This window comes from Podarcis muralis, chromosome 3, assembly GCF_964188315.1.
Source record: "Podarcis muralis chromosome 3, rPodMur119.hap1.1, whole genome shotgun sequence".
In the NCBI taxonomy this organism is placed as follows: Eukaryota; Metazoa; Chordata; class Lepidosauria; order Squamata; family Lacertidae; genus Podarcis; species Podarcis muralis.
The window spans coordinates 37,554,421-37,581,598 of NC_135657.1; the positions used below are offsets into that span (position 1 = coordinate 37,554,421).

At 47.1% G+C, this 27,178-nt stretch overlaps 1 protein-coding gene and 1 long non-coding RNA gene across 5 annotated transcripts in view; one reads left to right on the plus strand and one right to left on the minus strand.

Annotated features, from left to right (window-relative positions):
• Positions 1-902: 902 nt before the first annotated feature.
• On the minus strand, positions 903-7,451 carry LOC114594553 (uncharacterized). Its single transcript, XR_003706016.2, has 3 exons — positions 6,936-7,451; positions 6,250-6,479; positions 903-4,909 (listed from the first exon to the last, which is right to left on the minus strand). It is a non-coding gene; the product is annotated as an uncharacterized LOC114594553 (long non-coding RNA).
• Positions 7,452-7,488: 37 nt separating this feature from the next.
• Positions 7,489-27,178, plus strand: part of MDGA1 (MAM domain containing glycosylphosphatidylinositol anchor 1) — a 241,749-nt gene continuing 222,059 nt past the window's right edge. The window contains exon 1 of one of the 4 annotated variants that reach the window (XM_028724382.2): positions 7,489-9,407. In XM_028724382.2, coding sequence (XP_028580215.2) covers positions 9,266-9,407 — 142 coding nt within the window. In that variant the 5' untranslated portion in view covers positions 7,489-9,265. Of the gene's footprint in view, positions 9,408-10,340; positions 10,592-27,178 lie in introns of those variants that run through there. The other 3 variants (XR_013392171.1, XM_028724381.2, XM_028724380.2) reach the window with 3 other exon arrangements.

The following is a 27,178-nucleotide window of genomic DNA, read 5'->3' on the forward strand; positions in this document are numbered from 1 at the left end:
ATTCATGTGATTGAATATAATGGGTTGGTTGCTGCAAGTGTGTATAGCCTTTAAATTTCTTTTCTGCTGTCATTTTTGTCCTTGAAACCAAAACATGTAGATAGTCATGAAGTTATGTACAAATGCTGTCAAAACAAATTACTTTTAAAACACTTCAGTTAATACTGGTGCATCCCCTCCACATTTCTCTATTATTCACCCCGGTTAGTAAGCTTGTTACTAGCAGCCAATCCACAGGTAAGTATTGAAGACCAGAGCAATAGTTTCTATGGCAAAATCTATCCAGCAAGCATCATGAAAATTAATTCCCATGTTATTGGTTATCACATTGCATATAGTAAATTAATACCTGCCACCCTGCTCCTTAGAAAACAGTCAAACACTGAGTGCCTGTTTTTGGATAGAAAGGGGGATTCTAATGCTTTGTGCCACTTCCCCACTTCAGTAAGTTTTGTGGACATGTTGTTTCACTTTCCATTCCTTCCTTCTGTCCTTTTCTGCTTAGCATATAAAGGTAAAGGTACCCCTGCCCGAACGGGCCAGTCTTGACAGACTCTGGGGTTGTGCGCCCATCTCACTCTAGAGGCCGGGGGCCAGCGCTGTCCGGAGACACTTCCGGGTCACGTGGCCAGCGTGACATCGCTGCTCTGGCGAGCCAGAGCCGCACACGGAAACACCATTTACCTTCCCGCTAGTAAGCGGTCCCTATTTATCTACTTGCACCCGGGGGTGCTTTCGAACTGCTAGGTTGGCAGGCGATGGGACCGAACGGCGGGAGCGCACCCCACCGCGGGGATTCGAACCGCCGACCTTTCGATCGGCAAGCCCTAGGTGCTGAGGCTTTTACCCACAGCGCCACCATATAGCTGTTCTAAACATAAGAGCCTTTTTAATTCAGCATCTTGTCTCTCTCTGAGGCCAACCAGACACTCATGGGGAACTCACAAGCAGGGCACGAGGCTAACAGCTCCCCACCACCACCACTGTGGCATTCAGTGCCCCTGATCCTGTTATCCATCCTTCTGTCCTCCGAGGCTATGGGGCAGCAGCCTGGCAAAGGGCATTATCTGTGGAGGGCCCTAAGCTGTGGGCTGTGCCGCTGGCACCTTCATTATACAGCTACCAGAGAATGCTGAAGACCCTCCATTTTACCCTGACTTTTAAAATACTCAAGGTGTATGTGTTTTAAAACCAGCTTATTTTTTTATTGTAAGTTGTTTTTAAGGTGAAGGGCAGGAAATAAATTCCCTTTAAAAACCATCCAAACTGGTGACCATTGCCATATATTGCAGAAGTGAATTTCATAGTTATAACTATGTGCTGTATGAAGAAGTCCTTTCTGTTTTGTGTCCTGAATCTCCCACTTTTAAGTTTCATGGGATGAGTCCGTGTTCTGGTATTCACAAGACAAAACACAAAATACAAACCGTATTTGCTTGAGTCTGATGCACCATCAAATCTAATGCGCACCTCAGTTTTCAGAACCTTGAAACCAAAAACATAATGGCAAATGTAAATGTGCCATCAAATCTAATGTGCACCTTAATTTTTGCAACGTCATTTGGCCAAAAAAGGTGAGCATTAGATTCAAGTAAATATGGGAATCAAAATAGAAACAGTCAAATGCCGCCACCACCCCAAAAAACCACAAACACATAAAAACCATCAAAAACAATTTTATCTTTTTTTAAAAAAACAACACACAATTAAAAAGCAGTTTAAAAGAATGTAAACCAGGCATAGGCAAACTCGGCCCTCCAGAAGTTTTGGGACTACAACTCCCATCATCCCTAACAGGACCAGTGGTCAGGGATGATGGGAGTTGTAGTCCCAAAACATCTGGAGGGCCGAGTTTGCCTATGCCTGATGTAAACAGTCCTCCCCGCTAGGCCTGGTGGAGAAAGGCTGGAGCAGGACCCTTAGACTCTCAGCAGGTGTCTCCCCTTCTCTTTTTTGCTAAGCTAAATTTCCTTGTAAGGGTGTTGCTCCAGCCTCTTGATCATTATGGCTGCCCTTTTTGCGCATGTCCTTTCAAAACCTTCTAGTTACAATGTGGAATGCCTATCACTATTATCAAACATGCTATTATTTTGCTGTTTTAGGCAAACACAATGGACCCATTCTTGTATCACAAGCTGTGTACTAGTGCACACTACTAAATTTCTCCTATTCTATTCTGTTCCTCTTCTTTCTGGAACCAGGCGCAACAAGCCACAAGCCTTGGTTTACTGTGCTGCATGAACCAGCATTCATGGTTTGTTTTCTTCACAAAAGTCATGACTGGTAATCCAACAACAAACCTTGGAAACAACCACAGGAGTTGGTTTGCATATCGCAGACTGCAAAGGCAAAAAAGGATTTTAGAAGTACATTAGAATTTAAATCCACCTCCCTCCTGTGCAAAAAACAAAAAAAACCCCACCCTTTATCAAGCAGTACCTGTAAGTGTAGTGCATTAAAATATTTAAGATGTGGGCTTTTGCAAATCATTTAAGCCTTCTGTCAGCTTGAAGAAAGAAAGCAGTCTCAGCTACAACCCCTATGTGCTCCACCTCCTCCATTGAAGGGAAATTGGTCATTTTGTGAGAGCTATTCAGTCAACTCTTGCTCGCCCGTTGCTGATGCAAGCTAACTGCTCCTTTCCACAACTGAATGCCATTTATAATAGAAATAACTGCTTACTAATTAGCAGCTATACCTGTTAACTGCTTATTTGTTAGAGCATGAATTAGTAACCAGCCTTTGGCTGGGCTATAACGCTCCATAACCCTGGGAATAATTCTCGTTCATAGAGTAAATCAATACCTGCCAGCCTACCTTTTACAAATACATCCCCCCGCCCTCCCAGGGTATCACATCTCTTTTGCAGCATGCCTTCTGATTCCAGCGAGACGAAGCAGAGTGATGGTGGCGACACCTCGTAGCGGATGGTCCATTGTGCACAGTGATGTATTAATGGGTGTGATTGTTGAGACAGCTACCTTTGCCACAGGTATATTGCAAAGCTTATATATGTATATCTGTATAGTATAGGTCAGTGATGTTTTGGGACTACAATTCCAATCATCCCTGACCACTGGTCCTATTAGCTAGGGATGATGGGAATTGTAGTCCCAAAACATCTGGAGGGCCAATTTTGGTCATCGCTGGTATAGGTGCTGCTGCTCTGCGTAGAGACCATAGACGAATTAGTCAGTGAGGGGTACCCAGTGGCACTTTTGAACATGACTGATGCCAAGTTGTTATTTCCAATTTCTGTAACTGATAAGGCAACCTAATGTGGTATGGTCCAATGAGCAGTGTGCTGAGCTTGGACAGCCAGTAAGTAACCAAGTGGTTGAGGGCACAGTAATATTGTGTCCTTGTAAATGGGTAAGTCAAAGGCTGTAAAAAAATTGTGCATGTTCTGGCATTACATGATGCAGACACTTTGCTGCCTAGATCTGGCCCAAAGACCACATTTGCTGAGAGTCCTGCTCCTCTCTTTGCTGCAAGTCCTACAAGACCGGCTCTTCTGGCCTATTTCCACCAGATTTAGAAGGGCAGGGCCCTGTCTGACTCCAGCTGCTTTCCTGTAAGTCCTGCTTCTCAAGATGCCTATAGACTCCTGGGGTAGAGTATTGCTTAGGTGTTTCTTGTTGGGGTAAAGATTTACTTTTCGAAGATGCTTCCCCCCCCCCCCCTTAGTTGTGTTATCTTTGCATTTTTACTGATAGCTCTTACTATGAATTATGTGTGGATTGTTTAATTTTATCATATACTTAACGGATAAGTTTCCATGTATTTCTTCTGATTACTTAACTTCTGTTATATTTCTGGAAATACATAAAATATTTTGATTTTGTATGCTGCCTTGAGTATAGTTTGACTAAGGAACGGCAGCATACAAATTGTGCCACCCCTTGCCTCCTCATTCCACATGCAGTAGATGACCAGAAGAGAGCAGCAAACTGGGTGAGGGGGTGGAGGGCAGACCACATGGCACATTCAGCTCCATTCTCTGATGCCTTGCCACCTCCACCATCTGATGGAGTCTGCCTAATGAGACATCTGGCTCTGTGTGTTTGCTAAGCAGCTCTGAGTCTGGTCTGTGGATGCATTTGGGACTACATAATCTTAGGAACCTCATGGCTTGAGTTCCACAGAAGACAGCTATAAATGAAACCAAGAACTAAATTCAAACTGCCATACAAATGAGTAAAAAGTGTGTCTCGAGTCTCTTACATTAAAACAGAAATAGTCTTTGGTGAAATAAATCTGTTGGGCCACACTGAAAGCCAATGTTTTGCTGACACTCAAGTGCTAAGAGTGTAAGGTAAAGGGGACCCCTGACCATTAGGTCCAGTCGTGGCTGACTCTGGGGTTGTGGCGCTCATCTCGCTTTATTTGCCAAGGGAGCCGGCGTTTGTCCGGAGACAGCTTCCAGGTCATGTGGCCAGCATGACTAAGCCGCTTCTGGCGAACCAGAGCAGCACACGGAAGTGCCGTTTACCTTCCCGCCAGAGCAGTGCTTATTTATCTACTTGCACTTTGATGTGCTTTCGAACTGCTAGGTTGGCAGGAGCAGGGACCGAGCAATGGGAGCTCACCCCGTCACGGGGATTCGAACCACTGACCTTCTGATTGGCAAGTCCTAGGCTCTGTGGTTTAACCCACAGCGCCACCCGCGTCCCGCAGAGTGCTTAAAGTGTAGAGATGCACTATCCTGCAGGCCTGCTCAAAAGCTTTTGATGCCTGAGGCAGAAAATCCAAAAAGGCACTGGGCACCTGGAAATTTGATCCCTTTCAATGGTGCCCAAAAACTGCTGCATGTGACCCGCAGGGCTTGCCGCTTTGGAAAACCCCAATGTTCAGCTACTGTTGGTTCCAACCAGCTTGCTTGTGTTCACATGTCCTGGCAGCTGCACTTCTTCCTCGTGGAATGAGAAAAGATTATTAGGAATTCAGCTGTGGAAGTTGGGATTCTTGGCAAAAGTGAAACTGAAGACAAACAAGAGGCTGGGCTGAATGCTGCTTCAGGCCCTCCAGACATCCTTTTTGTGGCCCGTTCATCATGAGTTGTGCTCATGAGGTTACCAGGGCAGTTACACAGGGCCATGACTTTCAGTGCTATTTTTGACAGCAAATGTTTTTGGGCGGTCATGCAGCTTTGTTTGCAAGAGGTGCAGAAATCTGCTAAAATCCTGTAGCTTTCCATACCACAAATTTCCTGGTTGTTTTTTATTTTGCTCTACGGAGTAAGAGTGCTCCTACAGACGGCAATTAAGTGTTAACATTAGCACTGCAGAACAACAATAAAGTGGGATGATGTGTGGATGGTTCAATATAAATCCACCATGAATGCACTATTACTATTACATCAATGACAAGTCTGCAGGGGCGCCTTATTTGGATCCCCAACCAACAGATCTCACTACAGATGAGATTGCATTAGATAGGTAAAAATGAAACAGAGACAAACATGTGGGGGCGGGGGAATCAAGAAGCACACACTCCCTCCTTCTCAACCCCAGATGTCTTGTGACTTATTTATTTGTGCAAAAAACAAGAACAACAAACCCAGGTAGACTGATGCTGCTTGTTACAGAAAAAGTGGAAAATAATCAGTGTATCTATAACACACCTCCAGATACTCAGTTGCACAATGATCAAAAATATCTATTTCCTCACTGCTAGGAGTTCAGTAGAAAGAATAAACGTTTGCAATAACAGCCCCATTTCCTCACCATCACAAGGTCTCATGCTGAAATATATATTCCCCATTACTTGCAGGTAGCTCAAATCCGTTTATTGTGATGGGAGAAAATAATGCTTTACAGCGCTATTTTAAGACAGGGACTGGCTGATGGGAGTTCAATTATTTCAGGAAATGTATTTGGGCTGGGTAGAGAGTAAAACTTAACGGAACTATTTCTGCATCATCAGTTTCTATAAAGCAAGTAGGCACTTCTTGATTAATATTTTAACAGCCTCGCTTACATTGTCTGCACATCTTCACCCCATCATTCTAAAATGGGATCATTTAAAATGGGATCTTGGTGTAATTTGAAAATTAAGGGTTTGTTCCTTGAGGAAATTTTGATTTAACACTTCCCTCATCTCGGATGTGGAATATAAAACGTTCATTTATAAAAACATTAAAATAGGAATGTGGGGAGGAGAATCCTCTTGACCTAATGAACAGGAGAAGGGGGAATCGCTGGAAGCAGGAAAGTTGCAAAATAAAATCCTGAAAAATGGAAACCAAACCTAGAGAGTCTGAAGGAAGGGACCAGCCAGACGGCGTTCCAGGAGTTTTGCTCTGCTCTGTTCACCCGGGACACGACATCTTGCATAATCCTGCCCAGACGCCCACCTGCGAGGAAGGCGGGTGACTACAGAGCCTTTTGGAAGGACTTGCTCCATTGCCAGAATTGCCTACTGAGAGAAGTCCTCCCCCGACGGCCTCGAACGGCGAAATGGTCGCCTCGGATCTTCGCCTGTGGAGAAAGATTTGCAGCAAAGTGGAGTGGGGGTGGGGAAATAAAAAAAAAGAGAAAAAAGCAGACACACCGGCACCGCTGCTTGGGATTCTCCAGCACGCAAGCCGAGGGTGCATGCAGGAATCACGGGCCAGGCGTCTCCCCCGGGCGCAAAAGCCTCGCAGGAGCGCTAGAGCGGCGTAACGCGCAGACACAGAGACACGTACAAAGCGGAGTGGACGAACGTGCACCAGTACAGCAGCAGCAGCGCAAGCGGGTTGCAGACGCCCCTTGCATCGCTGATGGGCTTGCAAGCGCGGCGGGCCTCCGCGCTCTGGCAGCGCGCAATGAGCAGCCACACAACAGGTGCAAGCAAGCAAGCAAGCGCAAGGGGAATGTGCAGAGCGCACCGTGTGGATCCTTCCTCCCCGGCGGGATCCGCGTGCCCCTCGCGACACCCCCTACAAGACAAACCTATAGATCGCGGTGGCTGGGGAGCCCAGACACCCACAGTCGCCGCCGCCGCGGTCTGTTCCTCCGGCCTGGCTCTCCGCCCGCGACGCTCTTCCAGAGAACGAGGCCGGGCGCCGAAGCGGTACACCCGACCGCGTTGTGGGTTTTAGCGTGGACGGCTGAAACCTCGGCCGATTCCTGGCATTTCCTTGCAGAAGGGGAAAGGAATGAAAAAGCGGGGAGGTGGGGGGGGGGATATAACCAGATAGATCCGTTTTCTGTCAGCCTTGTTTTGTTTTCTCTAATTGGCCCTGGGGGAGGCCGGGAGAATTGGGTAGGAGGCAGGACTCCGCTGGAGCAGAGTTGATTTAATTGGCTCCCTTTCTTTTTCAAAACTAGAAGGGACTCGTGAAGATGGGAGAACGAGCAAAAGTGGAGGGGTGGGAGGGTAGACGGAGGGAGGCAGCCGGGTTAACAGGCAGATCCTGGAGGATTGCAGGCTTACTTCAGGGTAGGGACTGCGATTAGAAGAGGGCGCCTGCTCGAGCTGAGCAAAAGGCTCAGGAGATCGGACTTTCCTCCCGAGTCATCTTGGCGATCTGGGGGAAAGGTGACTGCTAGTACGAGAAGAGAGCGAGTTCTCCCGGCCGAGCGACCCGTAAGTTTCTGGAAGGCTGAACTGCCTTCTAGAGCAGATCACGGCGAAGCAGGTATTGAGTTACACCGCGCAAAGCCGCCTTCTATAAGCGGAACAGAACTGGGGGTGCAGTATTGTAGTTGTGCGCTTGCTATGTATATATACACGTTCTTCTGGGAAGGGGGAGGAGCCGAGGCTTGCCACGCCCCTATTACAGACCGTCCTTTGCAGTGAAAAGCCGCTTTCTGCAAGTTTCTCAGTCCTCTTGCGCTATTCACTCCCCTTCCCTCTTTCAGAAGTTATATCCAAGATGGAACGTTTCTGCCTCCCATCTGTAGAGAACAAAGAGAAAACAACACATTAGGAAAAAAGATTTTATAAATTGCAAAAGGAGAGGGAAGAGGGAGGGAACTTTCCAGCTGCCAAAACGTCAGTCCAACGCGCTAAAACTTTGGATAAATCTGACCCGCTGATTCGGGCAAAAACGAGAGCAAGGGGGCCGAGAGGTCGAAGGAGGGGAGGGAAAGCGCGACAGTCGGAGCGAGTGTTGTGTCTGGCCCTCGTTCCTCCTCCTCCACTATCAGGCCGGCATGCGATGCACTGCAACTGAGCAACTTCAGCCTGGAGAGAGCGGAGCTCGGCAGCTTTGAAGGAGCTGGGAACGAGAGATGCTTCTTTGGAGGGGGGAAAACAGCACACACAAAACCACCACACGCAGCTAAAGTCATCCCTGCATTTAATTAATTCCAAAATCGGGGGGGAAGGGAGAGAAAACAGCTGGAGGCAAGAAGAGGAGGATTACCTATTGCCCCAGCAGCTGCCTCTCGGTTTCCTTCTCCGCACCTCCCTCCCCATCTCTCACACACGCGCGCACCCGCCTCCCCTCCCTCCTCGCGCCCCCTTGTTCGCTCCTGGGGTTGCAGCCAGAGGCTCATTAGTAGGAGGGAGGGCGAGGACTCCGTGTGTCTCCCTCGCTCTCCGTCGTCGTTGCATCTCTCAAGTTGGCCCCAGTTGGCAGGCGATTGAGTTTGGGAAGCTGGGGAGTTCAGAAAGCACTTGACGTCTCTCTCCCTCCGCCCCCCCCCCCAACAAATACGACTCCCTCTGCTTGAAAGGAATCGGAGCACAGCCAGAAAAGGGGGGGAAACCCGCGGAAGTTCTCTGTGGATTTTGCGTCGCCACTGGATCGCTTCGTCTTGTGCCTTCTGCTTTTGAATCGCCTTGTTATTTTGTCGCCGTTCCACGTCTGGGCGTGAAGTTCTGTTTTCTTCTGGGAGGACTCCGGGATCCGGCGAAAGGCAAGACGAGGGGGGAGGAGAGGGGGGGAGAAACCAGATCCCTCGCTGGCTTTTCCTCTCCTCCCTTCCTCGCACCTTTTACACTTGCAATTACTGCTCCCCGTTTGGGGAGGGCGGATATTTCTCTTCGTTCAAATTGACTCGCTCCCTCGCTCTGTTGTGTGTGCGTGCGGGGAGGAGATCGCGAGCTTCCCGAGCAGCACTGGCTGGAGTTGACTTGGCTAAGCCGGGCTGAGGCGCCCTGTGCCCGGCCAAGGCTCCCTTCCTTTCGCTGGATCCATCTCTTCCTGCTTCGAGCCCCAGGAAGTGGTGGGCATTTTTAATATACAGTATATCTATATATCTACAAAAGCGCAAAATAGCAGAGCCGGCTCAGGAAAAGCCTCCTCGCCTGCCTCTCTCGAATCCACCGCCTGATGCTGTCTGGGCTTTTTTTGGAGGTGGTGCTTGGGCTGTTCTTCTTCGCAGGCTATGAAGCTTCTGCCTTGAAGATGGAGACTATTTGGGTTTTATTCCTCTCTCTGGTCCCGGTGTACACCAGGGGACAAGGGGTCTACGGTAAGTGACGCGGGGTCGGTGTGTGTGTGTTGCACGATTTCCTGCTTTGGGGGCGTGCAGGGAGGGGGCTTAGCTAGGCTCGGATGAAAGTTTTTTTTCCCCTCCCCAAAAGCACCTGCAGCAGCAAGAGAAAGTAAATGGTGCCCACAGAGCGCAGGAAGGAGCGAGAGGATGGATGTAGCAGTAGGTTCCTCCACCAGCCCGGTTCGCGACTTCGTAATTCCTTGCCTGTGTGCTGTTGCTGTCGCCGCCGCCGCCTCTCTCCCCTCGCTCCCTTTTCCAGATTTACGAGGCGAGAGAGACGCCGCCGATTAACCCTTTCAGAGCTTCGTCCTGGGCAAAACAGGGGAGGCGGTGGGTTGGGGATGGCACAAGGATACCCGTGGCCACATGGCTCGGCTCCCTTCAACTTGTTGTTGGTAAAGAGAGAGATGCACTTTTCGGTTTGCGTGCGTAATGTGTACAAAACTATGCCCTCCTCCTCCTCTTGGGAGACGAAGCTGCTTTCCATTTCGTTGGGCTGCTCAATATTGCCCTCCTCCTCCCACTTTGAGTCGCCCATTCCCCTCGGGCGAAGCACCCGCTGCCGCCACCGCCGCCGGTGCGAGCTGTTGCGCCCTCCCTCCCGCTTCGGTTACTTGTTGACGCTGTGCCCGCACAGAAGCGGGGTTGGAAGCCAAGCGCGGGCCTGAAGTGCCGCCGCCGCTGCTGTTGGAGACCGGCCGCCAGACGGGCTTTCCTAAACGGTTATTAGAACCACATTGCCAAAGTCCAATATGGTTGCAATCCGGTTTATGCTTCTAGACAACCCCTCAGCGACTTCTCGCGCGCGCTCTGCCTGCACCCACGGCGCCCGGGGAAGGGGAATCCCACCCACGCACCCCGCTCCCTTTCTTGTCTGGGGGAGGGAGGGCGGGGGCGGCCGGGGAAGTATATTCAGGAGCCCGATTCCCCTCCAGCTCTTTCGTGGAGGCCGGATCGCCAGAAGGGAAGGCAGCCGACCCAGTCGCCATGGAGCTCCCGCGATTTTGAAATGAAGCGGGATGCGAGCGGGCTCTGCAAAGCGGCAACGCGCATGCACTGCCGCTGTTGCTGTTGGGAGAGCCCCTCGGGAGTTGCGAGGGACATTGGGGAGCCGGCGTGGAGATGGATGCTCGCTGCGCAAGGCGGCGAGGGCCGTGGGGGTAAGAGAAAGCGCGCCCCTTCCATCCGCCAGCCACTGCTTTACTGGCTCCGTGGGCTAAAAAAAAGAAAGTGGGGTGGGGGGTCGTTCGGGTGGCGGCTTCGATCGCCTTCCTCTCTCCACTGCCTCCCCGGCTCTTATTTATGTTGTGAAAGAAGCGTTCCCAGCCCCTACCCCTTTCCCACGATCCCACTACAGCTGACACCCCCGGTTGCAAATGGATGCACTCGCACGCGCTCACACGTGCGCTTGGCCGGGCAGCCGGCGCGCACCGCCGTGGTCCCAAACAAGCGCAAGAGTCGTTGCCTGTCGGCCTCATCTAGGGCTGGCCAGTGAGGGACTTATCCGGCGCTCACTCAACGCTCGCGTGTGCAGGTGCGCTCACTCTGCCCCGGCTTTTGTGTGGAGATCTGCATCTCAGAAACTCCTATTTTAATATATATGTTGCTTATAGAGGTTTTTGTGTGTGTGTGTGTGTGTGTGTGTGTTTTTAAAGAAGAACTTGCCAGACTTATCAAAGCCCTGTTTTGCCTTACCACTTCATCGTAATAAAGTCAGCCTTCAGAAGAAGCGTGTCTCTCATATCCCCACAGGGGAGAGGGAGAGTTAAAACAATAACAGCTGAACCAGCATTTGGCTGGAACTTACCTATGTGTAAACACCATCAAGGCTGAGTTCGGTGCAGCCTATTCCCCACTGCAGCTAAAAGTCTTTGTAGGTCACTTTAATTATGCTTTTTTTTTTTTTTAAAGGGAATTTATTCTCCTCCCTTAGGGCTGGGGTTGTTAGCTGGAGTCTAGTTCTGTTTTGTGAAATAACTGCTTTAAATAGATGCTGTTTTGCTCCAGCTTCCTCCTCAGCCCCTGTATCTCTGTGTCTGTCAAGGGGAAGGGAGAATGGGGGGATTTAAGGTCCAGAGGGAAATTAGGAGAAGCACCCGAGAGCGGTGAGACGGGGTGTATAATGTCTTTGTGGCGAGAGAACCATTGTGTGCGCAGGTTTTTACATCCCCATGGGTGTTTTATATGCTCCCAGGCAAACTTTTTATTTTTAATTAGCCTGGCTGCTGCAGTCCAAGCAGAACTACTGGTGGGCTTGCTTTCAAAGGCCTCTTCAGGCCCTTTAAGATTGTCAATCTTCCTACACCTCTGGCTTCTTTTTAATATTAGACCCTGGGTTTCACTCCTCAGACTCAGGCTTCTTTCTTTTCTAGTTGATTCCTTCTTTCTTTCAACCCTCTCCATGTTTAAATCAACATCCTGATGGTATTTTTTAGGGAGAAAGAGAATGCAGGGTGGGGGAAAAACAAGCTTCGCTGTAATGGAGGCATTCTTTAAAGCTTGCACTGTACACAAGACTTCCATTTATTCTGCAGGGTTTCTCTGGCTCCCCCAAACCCTGGTTGTACAAACACGAACAAAAATCTATCAGCTTTCTCTCTCCCTCTTTCAACTATCTATTGAGTGAATACTGGTTTTAATATAGAACAGAATTTTCTGTGTGTATGGCTCAGGCTATTCTATCGGCACACTGCAAACTTTCAGTATTTTGTCTTTTCACAAGCCTTTCCTTTCCAGGAGCTTTCTCCAATCACAGCTGCTTGTTTAGAAGGTGAAGCACCAGCTATTAATGGCGCTTTGGCGGTGCTGTATCAAAGCTGTTACACTTTCAAAGAAACTTAAAGCAGGATTAGAGACTCTGCCCACCCCACAATCCTCCTTCCCTTTGCCCTAAATGCTGGTCTTGAGCTGGAGCCTCAAGCTATATATAGTTGGAGTTTTCCATGTTCTGAATGTTTGCCTCTTGTGGCACTAAATGTGGAAGGGTTGGGAATTCAAATGTTGTATTTCAGTACGCTTACACACACACACACACACACACACACACACACACCCTTGAATGTTAGAGAGGCAAGGAAGGCAGACGGTGAGGAGGGGGGTCACATGCGCTGGTATGAAGGCTATAAATACATTCTATCAATCTGAATGTAGTAAGTTTAAATCCGATTAAACCAGATAAAATATCCATTTGACGTACCCTTTAAATAATAGGCCACGTGGGCCTTCCTGAAAGGCCTCTGCCAAGGTTTATTGCAAAGGATGGAATAAATAAAATATATGTTACAGGGAGACACTTGGAGTGGAGACATGGAATAATTGGGAGTCCAAAGTACATCTAGCTTGCTCGCTGCCTGAAGAGGCTTGTTACACAAATTGGTGTTTGATACGATGACTGAAGGGTGTCTGAGTCCCAATAATCTTCCTTTCCCTCGTTATCTGATTCCTTCCATTCAGCTTAAGCTGGCCACAGAAAATTGCATGTGCGCACACCCCTCTCCCATTAAAAGCTGTATAGCTGTTTAAAGAAGGGCTGGCAAATGTCAAATCTTACATGAGCTGCTGGTGATGCAACAGAATCCCTGTGCCGTCTTTGACCACGTTCACACATCTATAGAAAGCCAGTTTCCTCTCCCTTTAACCATCCTCTCATATGATCTGACTCCTACTACACATTTGTCGTTGTGAGTTGGTTTATACTTTGTGGGGGCCACTGAAAATTGCTGCATGTGGAGAGGGGGATGTTGCCGTGTCTCCGAATAGAGATTTGTTCTGCCATAAAGGAAATCACCCTGAACCCCGTAGTGAGGTACGCTGTATGAATGGCTTGCCATACCATAGATTTAGAGGGGCATCCATGTGAGGCAGCCACCTTAGGAAGTTGTTTTTTTGGCTGTACACTTAATTTATTTTTATTGTCTTTTTAATCTCAGGGTGTGGCGCTTGTGTGGAGTTTTCTTTCTCTGGTGTCAAAGTAACTTGTCCAGCCTTGGGTACCTTGTACTTGGGGGCAAAGGGAGGGGGAGAATGCCATATGTTATTGTGCCTCAGGTAACAAAATACCTTGACCAACCATGGTGGAGGTTGTAATATATAAATGGGTCCTGGAAGAGAAGTTGAAATGAGATAAGAGCAGCAGTCTGACCTTTCTACTCTTGACCCAGTCAGAAAAACTCTTATAAAACTTATTCCCATCACAAGTAGAGCAGATGAGAATTCTAGATTGTTTTCACTGAGCATTATCTCCTAGGGTTGTTTGAGGTAGACAGTGACTCTTCACAAACAATGCCAAGCCATGGTTTTGTTTTAACCATGGTCTGTTCAGCAAAACCCAAGCAAAAAAGCCACATGTTGTTTCTCCAAAGTTTTTCAGTGGCTCTTGCTTTCTGCCGCTGTTGCTTGGCAGGTTTCTTGAGTGGGGAGGCCATAAAAGACATGGTTAAGCAAGTTGGGTTATGTCCAAACACCATACCTTAGTTAAAACAAGTCATGGTTTGTAAGTCAACATGTCAAGACTTGTCACCAGAAAACAAGCCTTAGTTAGTCTGCTGAACTGAGCTTGGACATTCAAACATGCCACACTCTGGCTAAACAAACAAAACTAAGTCAGTTTTGTGCAAACCAGACAAATGACAGGATCAGGGGAGAACTTGGTGGAACCTGCTGTAAAGTCCATGGTGAAAAAATTAGATCAGGTGGCCATTGAATTTTCTTGCCATTGTTATGTTTGCCTGGTCAAACACAGTTGTATTGGCTGTGCAAATAAGACAACAACTGGTTGACAATTCTAATTCCTCCTTGTAAGGCTGTACTGCTCAACATTGTGAAAATGATAAAAAAAAAGAAATACCCTAAATAATTCCCTGGTTTTATGCTTTTGTTCATGTGAATGCAGCCACAGCTTCTGGGCCTAGAAAGTGTCTATAGCGCAATCTCATAGGTTCCTAAGGGAAGGTAAAAGGTAAAGGTACCCCTGCCCGTACGGGCCAGTCTTGACAGACTCTAGGGTTGTGCGCCCATCTCACTCAAGAGGCCGGGGGCCAGCGCTGTCCGAAGACACTTCCGGGTCACGTGGCCAGCGTGACATCGCTGCTCTGGCGAGCCAGAGCCGCACACGGAAACGCCGTTTACCTTCCCGCTAGTAAGCGGTCCCTATTTATCTACTTGCACCCGGGGGTGCTTTCGAACTGCTAGGTTGGCAGGCGCTGGGACCGAACAACGGGAGCGCACCCCGCCGCGGGGATTCGAACCGCCGACCTTTCGATCGGCAAGCCCTAGGCGCTGAGGCTTTTACCCACAGCGCCACCCGCGTCCCTGTTCCTAAGGGAAACACTGTTTTAATAAAGCATTTAGCAACAAATGTCTCAAATAGGGTGAAAAATACATTAGAGGTGGGTGGAAAGGAGATAGTCATTGAGAAAAGGAAATGGGTTTGTCTCTTTTTCTCTACAAATAGTTGGTGGCAAATATTTTCTCTCTAAGTATGTATACAGAGAAAGACGGGGGTGTTTTTTTTTTTCTTCCAATACTTATTTTAAAGCCCATCTTATAAAGTCTACAGTCTTTTGAGAGCAGGCTTTTTTGAGTAGTTTTGTTTTGGCCGGTGGAAACTGGGCTCCTGCTTTGTTTACTTTAGAAACAGGATTTAACAAGCCTTGATAGGAGTGTTTTATTGCTAACATGGAGCAGCTGACAGCCCAACTTTCTCTTCCCTTGCTGAGGAAAAGGCCCTGTGTGTTGGCAGCCCCTCATCATTGTCTGCTTGCAGAAAACAAATCAACACCTTCAAGGAAACATTCCAGGGTGGGAGATGGAAGGTGAAGCAATGAGCTTCAAAGGAGTACATAGGCTGAGCATCAGGGAAAATATCCTTCATGTGCAATCGGACAGAAATGTTGTGGGGAGATCTCCATCACCAGAGACAAGGAAAAGCAGACAGAATATGCACAGGAAGGAGCAATTCTTCCCTCACGACAAAAAAAGAAATAAAAAAGGATCTGGCTGAGTGAATGATTTCCCATTTTCTAAGATTATGGGGTCAACTCTATATTTCTGATGCTGGCAGGGTGCCTAGTGCAGTGTTTCCCAACCTTGGGCCTCCAGCTGTTTTTGGACTACAACTCCCATCATCCCTAGCTAGCAAGACCAGTGGTCAGGGATGATGGGAATTGTAGTTCAAAAACAGCTGGAGGCCCAAGGTTGGGAAACACTGGCCTAGTGGAATAATCTGCCTGTATATTACTGCCTTGTGAGTAGCATAGGGGAACATGTGCTAGGTTTGTTTTTGCCGTAGTCTTTTTGCTAGCTTATTTCCTGTCCCTTTTAATAGTAGATTGATGTGCGTACATTAGTAGGTGACAGTACTTATCTCTAGACCCTGTGTAGCTCTCCAGATGTTGGACTCCCGCCAGAGTCAGTATGGCCCAGTTAGGGGTGGTGGGAGCAACATCTGGAAGGCCACAGATTCCCCACTTCTGTTTATGCCATGGAAAGCTTCACTTGCTAAATCCAGTATACTCAGTGGCGTAGGAAGGGGGGCAGGGGGCAGTCTGCCCCGGGTTTCATCCCTGAGGGGGCGCTCTCGCACAGGCAGCCACCCCTATTGGGATGCTCACGCAGTCGTGCCACGTCCCCACTCAAGGTGCCAAAGCCCCTTGCTCCGCCACTGATATGCTAAGCTGAAGTTGAAGGCACAAAAGCAGGCAGGGCCAGACCATTTTTTTTCTGGCAGTTGAGAGACCTGTTTTAGTGAGACCCAGTGAGTCCTATATGTAAAAAGTACACTGTGTGGGTTTTCTACGATGTGCACATGCACAGAGTGAATAGCAGCCCCAAATCTGGTGATCTAAACTCCTTTTCCATTGTTCAGATGTCCCACCAGCTGTGAAACAAGATCAAAATGTGTATTCCGGAACTGTATATCTGTTAGCCAAGGCTTTAAGATCTACAGGAAAGGTCCTTCTGGCAATCTCACTGACAAGTACAGCTTGCTGTGTGGTGATGTGAGGTAGGGCCTACTTGGTTGTGGCACCCATTTATTATGGACTCCCCTCTCTTGAAGTCTGCTTGTCTTCCTCACTGTTATGTTTCAGGTGTTGTCTCAAGACACACCTATTTCTTCAGGGCCTTGGAACAGTCTCACCAGTTCATGGCCAGTGGAATTAGATTCCTCACTGTGGTGTTTGTTTTGCAGTTCTGGCATATTTGTGGTTTTAAATTTAATTGTTTTACTTGTACACACACTATCCCAGAATTGCTTCTGATGAAGGGCAATTTAAAAATCACAACAAGCAAACCGTTTATTGCATCCCTCATAGATCTTGCTTCCATTTTCATCCTAGCCGATAGAATCAATTTTTTTAGCCTAGAGAAATCTCATGGCTAGGTTTTGGAGTCTACTAAGAAGTCAAATAAGTATAATGCTCCTTGTGGTAATATATAAATTTCCTTATTCCTGTGTTCAGTCAGCCTTCCTTGTCTGTTTGATTTTGGTTATGCCTGTTCTAGGGATGCCATCCTTATCTTACAGCAGGAATGCTCAGTGCTGCATAAATGTATAATTCTCCCCCAAGATCTTCTTTCCTCTTTTCAATCAGATTTTCATTTTCTATGCACCAAACATGCTCAGCATCAAACATGGATTTTAGCTTGTGTAGTATTGCTATGAATGCCTTCTCCAGCCTGTTTGTGGTGGTGTTGTACAGCCTAATCACCTATGCCCTTTGTATAGCCCAAACCCAGCATTAGGTCAGTTGGGTTTCGCTCTGAAAAACCCCAAACAACCCGCAGAGCCATCTTTTAATACAGTATTCAGTACTTGGAAGCTGACATTATCCACCCGACAGGTTGTTTGCAACTTACTGGTACAAGTCAAAATATTTCACTAGAGGTGTCATCAGAAACCACTATCTTATGCTAATTTTTGTGAGCATGAAGACAGATGTTGAATAATTTGACATGAGCAACATAGCTTAGAAAATTATCACCGTGTCAGGTTTTTGTCAGGTTTTTGAGGAAATGCATATTTCAGACAACTTGAAAAGGCAGAGTGAGTGAGGGTTGTGTGTGTGTGTGTGTGTGTGTGTGTGTGTGTGTGAGAGAGAGAGAGAGAGAGAGAGAGAGAGAGAGAGAAGTAGTACCAAAGAAAAACTGGTAAGTCATTAGCAGCTAGCAGCTTGGGCAGTTCAGAAAGGATGCTCTTTCCTGCAAGTAGTCTTTATATATAGCTTCTCCAGATGGAGTTAGGACTTGTTTGGACAACTGAAGATTGCTATGGCATTTTGGAGGTTGCTTGAGGATTGTTAACCTGAGCCAACAAATCTAGCTTGCACCGTAGGGTGTTCCTCAGTGCCTCACCTGCGACCTCCTGCTTACTATTTCAGCTCACTCTTGGATCACGGTGTGCTTGTGCTAAGTTGCCTGTTCTACTTGCGTACCTAAAGATAATGTCCATACTGTACTGCTGTTTGAATGGTTACTTATCCTGAGACAAATGCAAGAGCCCCCATATGACGCAGAGGTGGTTGGTCTCTCTTCCAGCCTTTAACTCTGGAAAAACAAATCTGAAATCAAAGTGGGTTCAGACATTGGTTTAAGAAAACAAAGCAAAGCAAACAAAGCAAAACAAGAACTATTTGTATAGAGGAGCTCCTAGCAAGCCATTTGTTGCACATCAAATGAAACAGGGCATGGGTAGGTGAGTGACAGCAACTTCAGAGAGTGTTGATAATGTGGCAAATGCCTATGCTATTCTTCATTGGAACCTGAGCTGCAAGTCATAGTTCAACCTCAGGCCCTGATAAAGAACATGTTCATGCCTCAAGCACCTCATTAGTTTTGTGGCATTCCACACAAGCTACTTGATGGCATCCTCTCGAAGCATATTATTAAACATGATGAAGATGAATAAACTCAGTTGTCATATCAGTGTGATATTACTAGAATCCAATTTGGGAACTGAATAAATGGTGACAGAAGATTACTGCTTGTGAGATAAGTTGCCTTCAAATAACCACTGATGAAGCAAAAATGCATAAAAATAATAAAATAGAAAAAAAAAAGATCCTAGGGAAGTAGTTGGAATTATGGTATGGGAGTACGAACAAATTTGGGCTGGAGCTTAAACTCTGAGATGGTCTGCCTTGAGCCAGGAGCTTCAATAACTAGAAAACCAAGTTAGATAAATCTGTGGATTTTGTATGAGTTTTATTGTGACATGTTAGCAGTGATCTTTTGGGCAAAGTATTTCTCCCTTGCTTACATATCATCAGAATGGGATGTTAGAATGATGGTCTGAGAATGGAGTTTGCTTTCATCCTTGGGCTATACGAAATCACCATACAGTAGATGAAATTGGGAAGGAATTTAGGTGAGTCTCATTGGCTGCTGCTAAGATCCCCCCCCCCCAAGCTTCCTGTAGAATAGGCCTGGTTCACACAAAGTACTAAGCTATACAGGCAACACCTGATTTGTTTGGGGTTGCATTCTGGGTCATCACATGTGATGGCAGAGCACACGTAAGCCCGTCCCGTTATGCCTCCATTACACCCTCTCCCAGGTCTGAACACGGCACACGTGTGCCCAGTTACACGTGCCTTAAACATGTACAAACTGGTCTTCTGTAGTCCCTTTAGCCAAGCAGGCTCAGCAGACTAACCATGGTTTGTTAGCATTATGTCTGAATTGAACAATTCCGTTCTACCAGCCCACCACAAAGCTACAAAGATGCAAGGCAAGAGCAGCTGGAAAACCAACCAAATTTTGACGAAGCAAGTTGTGGCTTGTTTACTTGTTTTGTTGAATGGCTCGTGGTTTGTCGAACCTTTTGCCAGTAATGCCTGACTAGCTGAACAATACAGTGGAACCTCTACTCACAACCACAATCTTTTCCGGAGGCCCGTCCGGAAGTTGAAACGGGTCGCTGGGAGAGGTGCTGTTGTACGCAGGCGTGAGCGACGATTGCCCGCTTCTGCGCATGTGTGAATGGTGATCGCTGCCTCTGCACATGCGCAAATGGCAGTTGCTGCACACACAGTGCCTAGTTTCTAAAGATGACATCAGAAAGCAATGCTGAACTTTAATAGAATTGGGATCCCAAAGGACCTCTAGTCTAACCTCCTGCCAGTGTAGGAAATCCCCTGCTACTGTGTCCTTGATAGGTGACCACCTGGCTTCTGTTCAAAAGCAGCTAAAGAGGAAACCCCAGCATCTTGTGAAACAGTCTGTGTCAGTGTCAAACTGGAACATAGGAAGCTGCCTTTCACTGAGTTAGAATGCTAGTCCTTTCTTAGCATTGTTAACACTGCTGGCCAGCTGCTCTTGTGGATTTGAGGCAGGGTTCTCTCGCAACCATACCTGGAGACGCTGGGGATTGAACCTGGGACCTTCTGCATGTAAAGCAGATGCTTTGCTATTGAGCTACAACCCTTCCCCAACTGCTAGTACCACCAGAAAGCCCTTCCTAAGGTTTCTTCCAGATCCCCCAACCCCTTCTTTGTTATTTGGACCCCTCTTGGTCCTGCTGACTGGAGCAAAGGAGAACAACTTTGCTCCATCGCCTATGTGGCAGCTCTTCAAATACTAGACGACAGCTGCTGCCTCTTAATTGTCTCTTCTCCAGGTTTTAAATGTTCCTGTTTAAATTTCTCTCTCAATGTTTGTCTCATCCAGTCCACCACTCCTCCCCAGCCACTGTCTCAAGGTAGCTGCAGTGATGTATCTGTTTTGTAAAGTGCTCCTCTGTCCCGATGCAAAACAGCACAGCGGTTATTAAAAGCAGAGATCCAGTCACTCGACTGCCTCTGGAATTGCATGTCTGCATTTGACATTTGTCTGCATTCGGCAGCACTCGGCACTCGTGATGGATCATGTTTCACAAGAGGGACCTATGAAGCTGTGCACTGGAGAGCTGCAAGAGAAAACTCCCATTTGCTCAAGTGGTGACTGGCAGAAATCTTATTATAATGATGATTGTGCTGGGAGTATATAGAACTGGAGTCTTGAAGCAGGTCATGTACCCAGCAGGATCCTCTGAGTATTGCTGGACTTTGGCTCCTGTCATCCATTGATGGGACCATTGGCCATGCGGGCTGCGATTCATGGGAGCCACATCAGGAAAGCCTCCATCTTTGCTCCGAGATCCAGGGGTGTGAGAGTGCTTACGAGTACAATGTAACATTTAGCAAAGTTTAATTAGAAGGAACTATTAAGGATCCAGAAAAAAACCTGCTTTAGTCCTCCTTTTATTGAAGATTCTTGCAGATTTATGTTTCTCCCAAGCAGAAAATTAGCATAGTGGAGATTTTCATTTTAGTTACTGTATGTGTTGCTCTGCAGAGATCATATCAAAATCACATTTGAAATGAGTTATGAAGGGAATCAATAGCTGGAGCAGAGGAGGAGGAACCCAGAGCAGAAGTTGATGCCATTCTAATAATACTTAAAACTATGGAAGGAAAGCTACCAAAAGAGCAATAGATTGGGAGACTTGTAGGGCTTAGGGCAAGTCCTTGGCACACTGGTGTCTCGACTGCACAACATCAAGCAGCGAATGGGAGTTCACACAATTGCCATTGCTCTTCTGTAGGAACATTAAATCTCTTCCCCTTTGCGTACAAAACTATCATGCCAAAAATAAGGGTTCTCGTGCAAGCCTTCTCCTTGGCATGCTTGTTTTCTGTGGAGAGGAGCATGCAAACCCATGAATCTTCATTTGTTATCTGAAGTGGTACAGCTCAGACACAGATGTCCCGACCTCATGGAAATTGCTCTTGTTCTTGCAAGTCTAGTTCTGAGGCAAAGACCAGAAAATGCACAGGTGGTGATGATACAAATCGCCTGGTTTGCATCACTCATTCCTTCCACTTTCACACTGCTGTAGTTCCACCAGCTCCAGCTGCATCAAGTTTCTTGACTTTGCATTGAAAAGCGGGTTTTTGTTCTGCACCTGTTGCAGTTCCCCTGATGCCACTGCCACCACCTCATGCATGAAGTAGGTGAACAACAGACCTGTTGCACCACTGGGTTTGAGCACCTGGTCTGGAGACAGCTTCTGCAAGCCTCCTGAGTCCTCCTTTGGTGCCTGACGTGCTCTGCTGCTATGCTTTCAAAGTCCTTTCTGTCCACAGGTAGGCGGCACACGTGGACGTGGAGTTGGACATGCTGCCCATACTCTGGCCAGCAGGGGGAGTGCCTGTCCATCATATTCTTCAGTGAATGCTTTTATTGAATTCTGGAGGCCTGCTAAGTGCACCAGTCACTAAAAGGCCACCTTCCAATAGGCAGCCATGTCAGTCTCCGGGGCTGACTCCTGTTTGACTCACCTTGAGCTTAATTTGCATGCTTCTGGATTTAAACTCCCACAAATAACACTTCTGCACAAGCGTGCATGTGCATCATAATTATATTGTTTCAAGGAACTGTCAACGAAGTTGCGGGATGTGATGGTGGTTATAGACCACACAGTACAAAACGGACCAAAAACCAAAGTAAAAACATCCTCTCTGGAGAAGCAGTGGCAACCTGTATAGTTTAGTCATTCTGTTCTTTTGCTTTCAGGGCCAAGAAATCCTTTCTAGGAGAAGACAGGGAAGTACTGTAATTGCAAGACCATGTCAGAACTTTGAAGGGTGCATGGCAGTGGGAAAGAAGGGATGTCAAGAAAGAAGGTTGGGGCAATATTTGAAGGGTTGAGCCTAGACACTGAGGTCCAGTTCTGAGGGCCTTTGGGGAGTTCCCTCACTTCAAGAAGTGAAGGGAACGAGGCAGAGGGCCTTCTCGGCAGTGGTGCCCATCAAGATGTCAAGGAAATAAACATCTTATAGAAGACATCTGAAGGCTGCCCTGTTTAGGGAAGTTTTTAATATTTGATGCATAGTTGTTTTATACTATGTTGGAAGCTGCCTAGAGGGCAACCCAGTCAGATAGACGAGGTTTGTTTTATTTATTTATTTATTTATTTATTTATTTATTTATTTATTTATTTATTTATTTATTTTACTTACCGAAGCTCAGCAACAAAGCACATGCTTTGCATGCAGAAGATCCCAGGTTCAATTCCTGGCACCACCAGTGAAACAGGATCTAAAAGAGCAAAAGCCGAGGAAGATCCCCTGCGTAAGATCATAGAGAACTGCCGTTTGTGAGAGCAAAGAGGATTAGTTTAGATGCGCCTGGGCCAGTGGCCAAAGGGCACTTGGAACATTCTGGAGGTTGAATCCAGAGTTGTCCTTCCACGCTCAGTCGGTAGAGCATGAGACTCTTAATCTCAGTGCCGTGGGTTCGAGCCCCATGTTGGGCAAATGATTCCTGCATTTCAGGGGGTTGGACTAGATGGCCCTTGTGGTCCCTTCCTACTCTATAATTCTATGATTCTGTCTCCTGGGGTATTCAAGCTGGTGTTTGCAGGGCTGCCATTCTTCTCCACATTCACTTTGGTCACTGGAATATACTGCTGGATTATGCAATTTGGTTGTGATTAGGAGCGGATGTTTTATTTAAAGCTAGTCTAATTTTCAAATCAACTTTTATGTGTACTTGAAAACGCACTTATGCCTATTGCCAGAGAAATAAAAACATACTCAAACTAATGGGTTTTCATTAAAGACAGTATTAAATTACTTTAAGCCTACTTTTTAATAATGTATTAGGAACCCCCTCATATGTTCCCTCTCAGGTACCGGTGTGTGACTCTACTCCTCCAAGTGCTGGAAACTCAACTCAGGAGAGGCCCAATGTCGTACCTTAAGGAAAAGACACAGTGAATGTAGGCAGACTTTTGGGTCAAGGAAGCTGCAACCAGGGGCAGACTGGGGTAATATGGCACCCTGAGCGAGGACAAAATTTGTTGCCCTCCCCTCTCTCACCTTTTGCTTTGTGCATGCGCTCAAGGGCACTATGTCATAGTTGCTGCAATTCAATCGCCTGTCTGACCGGGGCCTAAACGCTGGCTCCCTTGGCCTGAAAAGCAAGATGAGCGCCGCACCCCATAGTTGCCTTTGACTAGACTTAACCATCCAGTGGTCCTTTACCTTTTTACCTTTTTTACCTTAACTTTGGGGAGGTACCTGCATAAATATAGGTGGTAATAATAATGATGATGATGATGATGATGATGATAATAATAATAATAATAATAATAATAATAATAATAATAATAATAATATTGCACCCCATTGGCTTTGTGCCCTGTGCTGGGGAACTACCCTAAATCCACTGGTGCTTCAACAGCCTGGCAGGTAGATAGGATGGCAGTCTTCAGTGATGGGGCTTGTGCCCCTTTTTTCACATGGTCCAAAGTTTCACGGGTACAGTGGAGAATACTAGCTGTTTCCTGTATTTGGATCGTTCTTTACGGCAGGGGTAGGCAGATGTTGGATGCCGCTTCCTATCAGCCTCAGGTAGTATGATCAAATGTTTAGGGATGACTGGAACTGCATTCCGGCAGCGTTTGGAGGGCACCATGTTGAGGCACCCCTGATTTATGGAGTGTTGTGCCGGCTTGCTGATGTTGAGCTGTCAGTGGCTGTAATCTGAGGGTGCAGCGCTGAGCACTTAGGTTCCCATGAAAACAGAGAGATGAGGACAGTTGGCTTGCTGTCTGCTCATCTTGCTGGGGATTCTTTTTGTGATTAGAAGGAGCTTTGGTGGCAAACCATATTACTGCCAGGCTTACAGGATACTGGAGATACTGGCTTTAGATCAAATAGGTGTTCTCCTTGGAGCAGCAAGAATTGCTTTCCACCTTCTGCTGTAAGGTAAATGAGACAGCAGCAAGCTTCCCCTGTCCCATGTCATGTTGGCAGCAAGGGAGTTGCTGCAACAAGGGTTCTTCCCATACCATGAAGATCAGGTATTGGGCCATGCCCACATCGCCCCATTTATCAGAAGGTAAATTTCCCAACCATTACTGGAGAATGAGTTGTAACATGATCAACTCCCATGTGGGCTCTGGGCCCTTGATGTTGCGCAGGAGGGAGCCATGTTCTGGTAGGGTGGGGTGGCTAGAAGACAATTACCCCAAGGAGAGACACTTGGTTATTTAAAGACATTAAAACCCCATCTTTCAGCATTGAGAAGCACTTTGAGGATGACAATTGAATGAGGGTTCAGGATGAGGGTTAGTGGCTCACACATTTTGGAGAAGGTAAGAGCTCTGTGTGCAACTATGACACCTCAGTTTGATACTGGGAAGAATGGGTTGTATACAGTGGTGTCTTTGCACTATTGGAAAGCACTTCTACTTGTGCAAGTCTGAACATACTAGAGACCTGAAAGCCTTACTAGATACATGAAGTCCAGGTGGCGGGGGAAATGGACTTTTTTGTGGGGTGGGGAACCTGCTTCCTGCTCATTTCTCCCCCGGACCTTCACATCTCTACATCCTACTGTAGCCCTTTGTGGCATACTGTTCCCATCACCCAGGAGTTGCTTTTCAGGAGATGCAAGGGAAACTGGGATGCCCTGAAAGGAGTAGAAGTGTATTATGCCAGTGGCAGGCCACCAGGACACAATGGTTGCCATCCGTCTGCCTTGGTGGACAATGGAGCAGTGCAGAGAGAAGAAACACCCTGGTACATTTGCAGCAGCACAACCAGACGCCTTCATTTGCCTCAGCTGCAACAAAGCATGTCTCTTCCATATCAGTCTCTACAACCACAGCAGGTGCTGCTGTTGAGAACTACATGAGTGAAAGCTTTCCCCACAGTACTCGGCGGGGAGATCGCACGGTAGTTGTTGCAGTCTTGGAGGTCACCTTTGTCCTTGTAGAGGGTCACAATCCTGGCCTCATGCATGTCTTGTGGCATGGATCCTTGTTCCCAACACTGCAAGAGGAGGCCATGGAGGTGTGTCAAGAGAGAAGAATTGAAGCCAGCTTTCATCACTTCTCTTGGGATTCCATCCTGTCCTGGGGCTTTACCACATTCCTGAGAGTTGATGGCGTTCTTCAGCTTACTGAAGGAGGGAGGGACACCCAGCTCTTCCAAGGCAGGCAGAGCCTGGATACAGTTCAGTGTGCCTAAAACCCCACTATTCGAAAAATGCTAGACTGTACTGTGGTTTATGGCAGAGGGAAGCAAGGGATGCTGGCTTTGTCCCTGACATGGTGAGCCCCATAATTTCTCCTGAGGACCAATTTCAGACATAGTTGTTGTCCCCACTGCAGAAGCTGTCTGTAACAGCCCCCACATGAGTATGGAGGGCAGCCCTGGTGAGTCGACCTGCGTGCCTGTACTGCATGGGAAATGGAGCAGGGCCCTGTCTTCTATTTATATGTACACACACTTGATTGGGGAGGGAATAATCCTTACATTAGCACACACCTTAAACTTCAGACCTCATAAAGAGATTTTTCCGCTGGCAAAAACTGGCAGGAGATATAAAAATACATTTTTCTCCCTCAGCTCCTTTTGCCAAGGAGGCTTTGAATAAAGTGTTTCCCTTCCCATATCTGGCTCCTCTGCTTCCCCATCCCTTTACTGCCCTTCTGAAACCTTTTCATCAGTGTTCTGCTGTGTTACATAAGCGCAGCAGGATTTCCTGATCTCCACGGAGGTTGGGAGGCTAAGTGCTGAGAATGGAGAATCCCAGTACTTTCATCAGTACACTGAATGTGTTTGTTTATGGAGTGCGCCAGTGTTTGGCAGTGCTATGAGTTTGTTTGCGTGCGTTTGTGTGTGTTAGTTAAATTGTATGCCAGACCCTTCTAATACCTGGACCCAGCAAGTGCTAAAATCTAATCAAGGCTTCTAATTCTTGGAATAGACAAACTAGCCTCCTGGTGAGGTGTCAGGAGAACAAAGGAAGGGGCTCTGTGGGAGATGGCAAATGGGTGGGGCTCCTTCCTCAACTCGCATGTAGAGCTTGTTATAAACTAAAAGGTATAAACTAAAGGGGAAAAAGCAGCTTGTCTCTGGCAGGAGCTCTGCTGGCTTAGCCCTCCAAGGCCTGTGGCAAGTGTAGCCGCCTATCCCTGCCCTCTGTGCACGTACCTGGTGAGAAGGACAAAAAAGCCAGAGTTGAGAGTTTAGGAGTAATGTGACCTAATAGTAAAGCAGCAATCTGGAGAGAGAGTCAGAGCAATGGCTGAGAGCAATGTTTGATTTCTGTTTGACTCCAAGGCTGCGGCTATGGGAGAAAGAAGACCTTTTTGGGGTGCTGATGCTGTGAACCCCTCCATTGCTGGCTCAGGTTGTGTAGATGTGTAAATAAATCCTATGTCATAAAGACACCTCAGTCTCCACTGTGCCTGAGTCCAAGAAGGAAACATGAACCCCTGGGTAATCACCTAGATCTCCTGGAATCTTGCACTGCTCAGAGATTGGGGTGGCATGCAGCAATATTATAGCAACAAACAACAGCATCCTGCTGCAGATTAAAGCCACACAGGCAAATGGTTCAAAATTAGGAACCTAAATATATTGATCACAACCAAATCCCCCTTAAAGTAGTTCCATACTGAAATGGAAATTGCCCCAGCGGCAGCAGTCCCTGCAATTTCGGGAAGGAAAAGTTGCTGATGTTACGTTAACAGAAATTGATGTAATATTGAAAATTATAGTCAAGAAGATGCAAGATGAAGGTCTTGGGATGTTTGCAGATGAAGGCAGAATGCAAAGGTAGCAGTTTGCTGTCACTGTTCATTGTTACAGAAGGAAATGGTCCTTCACTAATTGGCAGAAATTGACTTAACAAGATAAATTTGGATTGGAGTATTGGACATCATTTTTTTGGAAGTGTTGAGGAAATGTAAA